The sequence below is a fragment of the Erinaceus europaeus genome, chromosome 3 (genome assembly GCF_950295315.1).
Source record: "Erinaceus europaeus chromosome 3, mEriEur2.1, whole genome shotgun sequence".
In the NCBI taxonomy this organism is placed as follows: domain Eukaryota; kingdom Metazoa; phylum Chordata; class Mammalia; order Eulipotyphla; family Erinaceidae; genus Erinaceus; species Erinaceus europaeus.
The window spans coordinates 120,407,584-120,419,124 of record NC_080164.1 but is presented as its reverse complement, the minus strand read 5'-3'; the positions used below and the strand labels follow the sequence as shown (position 1 = coordinate 120,419,124).

General features: G+C 34.4%; 1 protein-coding gene across 1 annotated transcript in view; it reads left to right on the top strand.

Moving 5' to 3' along the window:
• The first annotated feature begins 2,653 nt into the window (after positions 1 to 2,653).
• LOC103113917 (UDP-glucuronosyltransferase 2A2) overlaps positions 2,654 to 11,541 on the top strand; it is a 48,455-nt gene continuing 39,567 nt past the window's right edge. The window contains exon 1 of the mRNA XM_007523523.3: positions 2,654 to 3,420. Coding sequence (XP_007523585.1) covers positions 2,703 to 3,420 — 718 coding nt within the window. The 5' untranslated portion in view covers positions 2,654 to 2,702. The remainder of the gene's footprint in view (positions 3,421 to 11,541) is intronic.

Below are 11,541 nucleotides of genomic sequence, written 5' to 3'. Positions count from 1 at the left end.
AGACACATTCACATACATGTACAATCTTCAAAGAGATTTTATTCAGGTGAGTTAATTTTATATTATTCAATGTGGGTTATATAAATTTATGTTGCTCAATTTATCTTGTGTCAGCACATTTTGGGTTTATGGTTTATGGCTTGTAGTTGATAGAGACATGATGTACTCTTATATCTAAGCAGTTAACACTATCCATCTTAAGAGGCAAAGAAACTTAAGACTTATCACTAGTTCCTTTCTTACTTTCCTCTTTTAACTTGGCAAATCACACTTCTCTGAACAATGCTTCCTTCTCTAATGTGAGGATAATCATAGTACCTACCTCACTGAATCTTTTTGATATCACAAACACCTTTCATAGTATCTGACATATAGCAAATGCCTAATGAATAGTAGAAATTTAAAAATATTTAGATGTGAAGTTGTCATTTACATAGGCTAGCTAAGTTTTAATCAGGTCTTCTGATTAAAAAAAAAAAACATATTTTTGTTTTGTTTCTTACCAGAGCACTCCTCTGCTCTGGCTTTCAGTGGTGTTGGGATGTGAGGCACAGTCATGAAAGTTATTTGCATAACCATTGTGCTATCTTCTCTGCCTAAGGACGTGTTCGGATTAGAAACTCTTTACAATTATTATTTTATTTTTTCAATATATATCTTTTTATTTATTTATTTTTTGGTATTGTCTTTATTTATTGGATAGAGACAGCCAGAAATTGAGAGGGAAGAGAGTGATAGAGAGGGAGAGAAACAGAGAGGCACTTGCAGCCCTGCTTCACCACTTGTGAAGCTTTCCCCCTGTACGTGGGGACTGAGAACTTTAGTCCAGGTCCTTGCACATTGCAACATGTGCACTCAACCAGGTGCACCCCCACCCAGCCCCTACAATGACTATTTTCATACTAATGGTTACTATCCAGTAGTAACATTACCTACCATCTCTTGCTTGTATTACTTGTAATTAGTTGTAAGCAATTAATTTACTTGAAATGTTTTCTCCATAATTCAGTAATATAAACCAGGTCCCCAAATGCATTATTAAAATAACAATAAATAAATTATACTTCTAAGATTGTTTGTATCTGTACTTTCGCAAGTATCATCTTTATGATAATCTGGCTGGAGAAATACATCAATGCATTAGAGCATTGTATTAGTATGTTTGAGGTCCATAGGTCCCAGGTTCAGTCCCCAGTACACCCATGCCAGAGATGGCCAGAGCTGAGTAGTATTCTGGTCTGTCTGTCTGTCTCTCTCTCTCTCTCGTTCTCTCTTTTCCTCTCTCTCTCTCTCTCTCTCTCTCCCTCTCATAAAAATAAATAATTTAAAAATGTTTAAAACTCAAGAATAATGTTTAATTTTTATAAATGGAATTTCCTAAACTGTTTTATATTTAGGAAAACATACAGCATTAGCACCTATGTATTTTCCAGTAAGTTTTGTCCCTGTCTAAAGTTCTTATACCCAGACCTTAGTGTAGAGTTTTAGTAAAGACCTCATGCACTATTGTAGTAAGAGTTTCACAATTACGAAATACAGGAAAAAAAGGATAAAGGACCAAGTTCAAGAGAAAGATTAACTATGGAAAGGTTATTCAGTGAGAAGAACTAAGAAACTGTATGCTTGAGACCCCATATTGGATCACCAGCATTACATACAGCAAGGTGTAACTGATAGATATGATAAATAGATAACTCCCAAGACAAAGACTAAATGGAGGTATCATGGACTGAAGACCTAGGGGAACACAGTAGGAAAAGGTACTAAAGCACCGATGCATAACTGCTTTCTGAAACCAATAACTGCTACAATATCCCTTGTTTCCAGGGAAGAGATAGTGGGTCATATTGCCCTTAACACTAGCTTCTTACACATAACCTATCCTGATGTAGTGATGCCCACCTTCATCTAAAAATCTCACAAAGATTGAGCTTCACTATTCTGAATTAACCAATCATATTCTATGACAGTTGGGCAAAAGTGACATAAAATCCCAGAGATTTGGAGATTCTCTGTTATCGACCACATACATGGTCCCTGGTAAGAGGTGCTTTGTCATTACTTTATTGTTGTTTCTCTCCATACTTACTGAAAAATGCTTAAACTCTGAGAAAATGAGTGATGAAGACTGGGAAAAAAAGCATAGATCTGTGTTCCTGTCTAATTTAAAGCTATTGGATATATTAAATTTCTGATGTTTGATGCTTCTCTTTGGGGAATCACCTACCCATGTGTTCTCTCTCTCGACAAGTGTAATTTTATTTATAAAATGATTTTTGTCCCACTTAATATCCTACAAATATAAAGTTGTGGAATCTTCTGCAGACATGGGATAAGAGCCCAAAGTATTGAATAGAAGGGCCCCTTGGGCTCCCTGATATTAGAGAGCAGTTCTATTCTCTTTCTTTATCCTTTAATTGGCAAGTTAACTAACTAAATAAATAGATCTTTTTTTAAATAGACAGAAAACCATCAGAGTGCAAGAATAACAACCAAACTAAAACTTGAGAAGAGTGTGTTATCACTAAACTTGTAATTATCATAGAATACAGAAACCAAAAATGAATAATATCACTTGGCAGAGAGAAACCTTTTAAGGGTGCCTGTGATTTTAATCAAAATTAATCATTTGTTTCTCTTTTTGTCTGAAAAACAGGGAAATTTGTCCACATCTCATCAGATCTTCTGCATCAAACTACATCATGTTACACAAGAGCATTCTATTGTTGTCTCTTCAGATAAGCCTCCTAGGAATCACTCTTGGTGGTAATGTCCTGATTTGGCCAATGGAAGGTAGCCACTGGCTAAATGTTAAAATAATTATCGATGAGTTGATTAAAAAAGAACACAATGTGACTGTCCTAGTCGCCTCTGGTGCGCTTTTCATCAAGCCGACCTTTAGCCCTTCTCTGACATTTGAAATATACAAGGTGCCTTTTGGCAAGGAAAAAATAGGAGATGTGATTAAGAACTTTGTTCTGACATGGATGGAATATAGACCATCTCCCTCCACTATCTGGCGGTTCTATCAGGAGATAGCCGAAGTCATCAAGGACTTCCACGTAGTGTCTAGAGAAATTTGTGATGGTGTTCTCAAAAATTCGAAGTTGATGGAAAAGCTGAAGAAAAGCAAATTTGAGGTCCTGGTATCAGATCCAGTGTTTCCTTGTGGTGATATAGTCGCTTTAAAGCTGGGAATTCCATTCATGTACTCCTTGAGGTTTTCTCCAGCCTCAACTGTGGAGAAGCACTGTGGGAAGGTACCATACCCTCCTTCCTATGTTCCTGCTATTTTGTCAGAACTCACAGACCAGATGTCTTTCTCTGACAGAATAAGAAATTTTATCTCCTATCATCTTCAGGACCACATGTTTAATACTCTTTGGAAATCTTGGGATTCTTACTATAGTGAAGCCTTGGGTATGTAGCAGATTTTATTTTATCACTTGAATTTCAAGAAACAGCTTTTCATATCACCTTTTTTATTTTCTCAGGCTATTCTTTTCCAAGTCTCTATAATGATCATGATCTGTTTACATATTTAGTAGTAATAAAGAAGATGAAAATGGACTTGAAATTATAGAGTGTTACTTTTAATTTTAGGGACTTAAAATACCTATTGAATCATTTTACATATAAGATAACATATACATTTATTTAAAAATAGAAGTGAAAACTTATTTGAATATTTCACTGAAAATAGAAATTGCAAAGAAATCTAAGTGGCTTGTGTGGAAATCTGGAAAAGAGTAAGCTTTCTACAATATCATTATTAATATAAGCATGTGGGGTGTGTGTGTGTGTGTGTGTGTGTGTGTGTATTCATGATCACAGATTTCCTACTTAATAGGCTCTTCCTTAATATAGAGGTTACAGCAAAAGCTACAGTTAAGTTCCTGGCATCATATAGATCTAATAATCAAGCGGAAAATTCAGACATGGGAGGAAATATTTATAATAAAGATGGGTACTATGTGTATTAGAATTGCATGTAAGATATATATAGAGACAGCATAAAATAGAACTTATGTAGCATAAACGATATTCTGAAAAAGATATCCACAGTTGAGGCACTCCTCAAGGAAGTTTCTAAATAATGAAAATGAATGCCCCTATAAACTAAGGATGAGAGAGAAAATAGAGGGTTGAACATTACAGAGTCTCAGAATAACACAGGTGTCTTATTCAGTATTTTTGAAAGTCAAACTGTAAAGTGGAGAGTATGGGGACAAATGCTGAAGAGGTCTGAATAGAAATAAATAATTCTGGAGTCGGGCGGTAGCGCAGCGGGTTAAACGCAGGTAGCCCGAAGTGCAAGGACCAGCGTAAGGATCCTGGTTCGAGCCCCTGCCTCCCCACCTGCAAGGGAGTCCCTTCACAGATGGTGAAGCAGGTCTGCAGGTGTCTCTCTTTCTCTCCCCTTTCTGTCTTCCCCTCCTCTCTCCATTTTTCTCTGTCCTATCCAACAACAATGACATCTATAACAACAACTACTACAACAATAAAACAAGGGCAACAAGAGGGAATGAATAAATAAATAAAAATTATTAAATAATAATAATAAAGAAATAAATAATTCATTCAATAAATATTTTCAAAGTTTTTGGTATGTCTTGCTAAGAATTTTGGTTTTTATCTTGTAAGTAATTTGAAACCATTTGAAAGTTGTAGTATGACTGTATTGCACTATATTGAAATTACCTGGACAGACATGGACCTAGAGCAAAAGGGATGTTAGATTATAAACTGTTAAACCACTCCAGAAAAAAATGTGGTAAGAGCATGTAGTAGGGCAACAACTTACAAATTGCAAGGTAAGAGTATTATACTACATAGTAACATACTTAGGAATTGAATCTCTTGATAAATAATTTCCAACTATCAGTATGTAGCCATATAAAAATAACTAAGGTTTTTTTGTATCTGTACATACCTCAGATAGTTACTAAAAAAAAAAAAGAGCACATGAATATGTATAAAAAGGTTTTAGAATAGTATCTTGGAATTGGTTATCTATAAGTTAGTAGTAGTTGTAGTGTTGTGTAGTTGTATGCCAGGTGAAATGAATAGAAACTGATGACTGACTAGTGGGGCATGTTAAGAGGGGTGAGGAAGAGATGAAAACGGTTTCAGATTTTGTGAAGTCATTAACTGGTACATGGCACCAGCAATTAAGATTGTGAGTATGGGTGAGAGCAGACATGGAATTGAGAAAATTACATTCAGTGTGGGGCATATCAATAGTTTATAAAGTGCTTTGAATGAATAACTGGTGGTATCAGTGGAGGTATCACTAGATTTAACTGTGATTAAGGATGCTATGCACATAATGTCTCTTTGGTGGTATTGTTGTTCCAAGTTTCCCACTTTCCTCTTACATGTAAGCTACATATAATTATTCTTTCATAAATAGAATATATATGAAACTTTCAAAAATCAAATTATTATATTCAAACAATAGACTTACCTGATATAAGATTATCACCTACTCAGGAAGCTAAGTTCATTTACAATGAATAATTGCATTCATAGTTTGCACATGGTTAGTATATCAGATGGTCAAATTGAGTATTTTACTTGCTTTCATGAATCTCTCACAGCCATGCACAGCCATGCATTTAAACCTAATGATAATCAAATGGAGATATAACATTTCTCATTTTTGACAAGTTGTATTTCTTTGCAATCAAGCTTTGCAACTAATTTATATCAATTATGTGATTTGTATGTTTTCATTTCTTTTAACACAATAATAGTCATGATTCAAAGAAAATTCAAAGAACTGAACATGTAGTCCTTATAATGTAGATAGTGTAAGCTTGTCTGCCAAGAATAGTGCATAGTGACTAGAACTGTTTATCAGCAGATGAATAAAACTTCTAAATGTCACTAAAATCATTTAAAGATGACAGTACCATGGCAAAACTGTAGGTTTTGTATGTGTGAAGAGAAAAAAAATCTGAGGGTTATCTGTAGTGATAGTGATAGCAATGATAATCTATTTTCCTACAAATCTGTTCTAAAATAGCCATTACTTTTATGTTTACCAACAAGAGTTATGCATATGTTAGTGTGGATTTTAGAAGACTATGAATTATTAGAGGTTGATGTGTATGACCAATGACTGGTGAGTTAATAGTAGCAGATGCCAATAGTCAAAAAATATCATCTCCAGCTGTGCTACGTAGTTGAGAAATAATTCAAAAATGGGTGTTTGTCTCCTAGAATATAAATTAAAACTCAAGGGGCCAGGTGGTGGTGCATCTTGTTGAGTGCACAAGTTACAGTGCGCAAGGACCTGGGTCCTTTGAGCCTCCAGTCTTCACCTGCAGGGGGAATGCTTTGCAAGTGGTGAAGCAGTGCTGCACATGTCTCTCTAACTTTCCTTTCCCTCTTGATTTCTGACTATCCAATAAAGATAATAAAAAAATTAATTAAGACTCAATTGTTTTGTCACTCAGAGAGAATAAGAGAAGATACTGTTCTATAAAGATATATCAGAGAACCAATATTAAATATTAGGAATGAAGAAAAAAATGAAGACATGGCAACTCTACGAGGCAATAAAACTGTCTGTATATAGTCACAGTGGCCTCTGAATATGTACACCATTCCACTAAATGGAATAAAGGAAATACAGAGAGAATTCCTTGGTCTCAAAAATAGTTCATATTTTTATCCCATCACCTGTTTTTATCAACTATTCATTTTTACCAACATTAAAAAAATAATTATGATTATAATACTCTTTAATCATGTTGGTGAGTTTATTTCCAGATAAACCTCCTCATTTTTGGCTGTCTCAGGAATATGTGTTTGATTGTTCTTTGCTTGGGATTTAATGTGGATAATAAAACAGCATTCATTCTTCTCTCAGTCTTAAGAAGTGGGATAATCTTTCTTAACATTTTCTTCATGGGAATGTACTGAAGATTTCTAAAACAGTTCTTAGCCTTGAACATTAATAATATCATGTTTCTAATCAAATTACACTTTTCCTACTTAGAATGACTATTTAAGTTTGTTTTAGTAAAATATAATAGTCTTGATGCCAGAGGAAAAGACGAGGTAAGAAGTAAGTCAAAGTTCTTATGTGGTAGAGTAACTCATTTTTTTTTTTTTTAGACTCTAAATATATGGTTGATAAAGAAGAAAGGGTGAATGGAATGTAAGAATAATTTCTGACTTGTGATAGTAAATCTATCTTTAAATTAGACTGAATGAGCTCACCAAATATATTTCAATAAATCCATATTTACGTAGACCTAAAATTGTTACACCTGAGAGAATAAATAGTGCAGCTTTATGTAAGGTGATTTTTCTGCTGTGAAATGCAACAAGAACCTTAGAAAGATTCTTAATCTCTAGTAATTGCTAGGAACAGTGTCAAGTTATTTTTTTAATCACAAGTCATATGTAATTGGTTCAAGTTCATGAACATTTTCATAGTAATAGCAGTTAATGCTTGTTGATCTGATTTTATGTATAAGACACTGTGGTGTTTCACAACCCTTGAAAAATTTTTTAAAAAACTGTCAAAAAATATAGAGATTTGGAATTCTCACTGGATAAACTGCATGCCTTGATTGTAGCTCAGATTTGAGTCAGGGCACTACATAGGAGGCAGCTCCAGGGTTGTGGTGTCTCTCTATCTGGATGAGAGAAGTAGCCCAGGAGTGGTAAAATTATACATGTGCAATATCCTGATTGTGCAAAAACAAAGAAATGAAAAATCATATAGCAACTCAATTGAGGAAGTCTTCAAAGTCACCTTTCTAATATCAGTTTAAAAGCTGAGAAACATTTTCTCACCTTTAAAAACACAGGTGCAAATCCACCAACTCTTCAAAATATTTTAGACTTTAAACATTTGTGGGTATTTTTCTTCTTCCTTTCAAAGAATTTAGGCTTTGAAACCTACTTTTCTATTTCTCATTTTTTTAATTTCTTACATGAAGTTTAATTGGATCATACTATCACTAAGCAATTGGCTATTCCTTTAGAAACAGGTTTCCAAGTAACTCTGTTGCCTGGGCTGAGTTGCCTGGGGATAACGTTTTTGGTCCTAAGAGAGCTTCATAAGCATCCTTTATCTGAAAATAAGAAAAGGCTTCTGCAGATCTCTAACATATTTGCTAAAAGTTGGGCCAGGTAAAACTTAATTTTGTGTTCATATTAGCAAAAAGCCACTAAAATTGGGCAGATTTTTAAAGATATATATCAATCAAATATAACATTAAATTTTAATGCTATAAAAACATTTTAATCCATAAATAATATTACTTTTATTAATATTTTATTAATTATTATTACTTTTATTAATATTTTTATTAATATTTTACTAATATTTTCCCAATAGTTGACCAGTACAAAATGACCAGGATTGCTTTTAGTGTGAATAATATTTAGCTATTGTATTTAAATAGAGCAATGGTAATATATTATTATAAGTAAGCAATTCAGTAAACAATCTCAAGGAATTAATATCATAATAAAGATGAAATGTTTTGCAACTATATTAATGAAGAAAAGCATTAGATCTTCAAAATGTGTATTCAGATCTTTTCATTAAATAGGTACTCCCTGAACACAAGTAGCTAGTGTAAAATAAATTGGTAGAAGCGAACCCAAATTCAACTGTGTATATCTCTATGGTACTTGATTTTCATTAGTTTTTTTTTTTTAATGAAAATATATACTGGAATAGGTGTGTGTGTGTGTGTGTGTGTGTGTGTGTGTGTGTGTGTGTATCTGAATAGTAATATATTTTGTGTAGGATTTTGACCTCTTTTGTCCTCCTCTCCTCTTTTTTCCCTTCCTTCCTCCTTCTACCCCTCCATCTTGTCCCTTCACAATCTCCTTTATTTCCTTGACCTATCCTCTCTATATCCTATGTAAATCAATCATAATTGGATAGGATCTTTAAAAGGAATGAGATAGAATCACTTCATTTCCGGGCCGGGCGGTGGTGCACCTGGTTAAGCGCACATGTTACAACGCTGGAGGACCCGGGTTTGAGCCCCCGGTCTCCACCTGCAGGGGGAAAGCTTTGCAAGTGGTGAAGCAGTGATGCAGGTGTCTCTCTGTCTCTTTCCCTTCTCTACCACCCCCTTCCCTATCCGATTTCTGGCTGTCTCTATCCAGTAAATAAATAAAGAAAAATTTTTTTTTAATCACTTCATTTCCAGCCACCCATGAGCTGGATGTCAGATATCTATATGGCATCTGAGTCAAAATATTCAGTGAGACATGCACAATTCCCAGACAGTGTTTCTGCTCCCACTCAGTTAAATGGAATGAAAGTTACAAATTTTAAGAATAAAATCTTGACTCATATATATACTTGTTAATTCATCTGTAAACATTAGTAGTAGATACATTAGTGGTGTCTGGAGACAGACTTAACAGAAGAATTGTGCAACACTTAACCAAGAGCTTTTGTAGGACAAAAGGGAGTGAGTGGGTCTGCAATTTAAAATTACTAACATTAGCTTTTAGAGGCTTATTTACCTTTTATGAGAGAGAGAACACAGAACTGCTCAGCTCTGTCATATGTGTTGCCAGGCATCCTGAACCCTCGCAAGTGTTAAGTCCTGTGCTCTCCTACTGATCTAACACCACAGTTTCCTGCTTCATTTTTTTTTTATCTTTGGTATGAAATCACACAAAATGGAAGAAGTAATTTCTCCATTGATGTAAATTAAAGTTACAACTACAATATCCTCAAGCCTAATTCTTTTTCTTGTTTTTAGAAATTTCAAATTTGCAATCATGAATCATATCAGGCATAAGGGAAACCAGAAAAACTTTGCAACAGACATATATCAACTCCAATGAAAGTCAACACTTTACTTTTTAGTTTTAACAACATAAATATCTAGGGATAGCTATACACTAAAATGTGGTCTACCTCTTAATTAAAAAGCTATCCATCAAGACCTACTTTATAGTATATAGTCCATTATTTCCTACTGGTTTTGTTGTTGTTGTTGTTAAGTGGGATAATCATTATATTGTCCTGGCAAAATTTCTAGACAGTGGCGAATGAACTCCTGTAATTCAGAAAATTAAATAATTTAGATTTGCCTACATGTGTTTGAAATTGAGATATAGTTGGATACGATTTAAGTTTGTGGGAGTGGGATGGTAGCACAGCTGAGTGAGATCAGACATTATCGTGTGCATAGACCTAGATTAAAGTCCTAGGCTCCACCTGCAGGAGGAAAATCCACCAGGGGTGAAGTGGTGCTGCAGGTGTCTTTCTTCCTCTCTCAGTCTCTATCCCCCTTCCCTCTCAACTTCCTTCTGTCTCTATAAAAGTAAATAAATAAACAGATAAATCAGTGGACTGGGTAGATAGCATAATGTTTATGCAAACAAACTCTCATGTCTGAGACTCCAAAGTCCCCGATTCAATCCTGCACCACCATAAACCAGAGCTAAAAAAAAAAGTAAATAAATAAAAATAAAAATAAATAGAATAAATAAATAGTTCTTTTTATCACTACTTCTGCTAGTAGCCTTTAATTAGTTATTATATTTCACTTACTTGAGCCTCATTATTTGGGCATATATAAATATTTGGACAATTTTTAATTATGCCTTTATAGACTTTTCTTCTTTTTTATTGAAATATCAGTATAGCAATATATATTTTTAAATTTTTATTTCAGTCAGAGAGATACTGAGAGAAAGATACAGTGAGAGAGTTATGAGAGCACTGTTCAACTCTGGCTTATAGTGGTGCTAGGGGTTGAACGTGGGGCCTCAGAGCCTCAGGCGTGAAAGTCTTTTTGCATAACCTTATGCTCCCTCGACCTCAGCAACATATTTATTTAATAAGATACTTCAAATACTCTCACTGGTACTATTTTAATAGCCATCAATATTATTTACTCACTTCTACTTTGTTTCAGAATTGAGACTCACTATTAAAAGGACAAGTTTGCATTAATTCTAAAGGCATCTCTTCTCTATACGTTGGTTCCCTTTCTCTTCACGCTTCCTTTGTTTTTGAGGCCTGAAATCACAAAATTCAAGGACAATAAAATGTGAAGCAAACCCATTTTTATTTTCACTCAATTTTTATTCTTTATTCCTTGTTTCTATCCTTCCTGTCACTTGGTTCTTATTTTTGCTTCTAGTGGCAGTCTCTAACAATCTTAACATTTTCATTTTCTCTTTTTTTAAAAATTTCTTTATTGAGAGATTAATGTTTTACATTTGACAGTAAATACAATAGTTTTACATGCATAACATTTCCCAGTTTTCCACATAACAGTGCAACCCCCGCTAGGTCCTCTGCCATCACGTTCCAGCACCTGAACCCTCCCCCTACCACCACCTACCCCAGTGTCTTTTACTTTGGTGCAATACACTCACTCCAGTTCAAGTTCTGCTTAGTGTTTTCTCTTCTGATTTTGTTTTTCAACTTCTGTCTATGAGTGATATCAACCCATATTCATCCTTCTGTTTCTGACATAACCCACTTAACATGATTCCTTCTTTGTCATCACTGAGACTTCACTGCTCTCGGTCAAT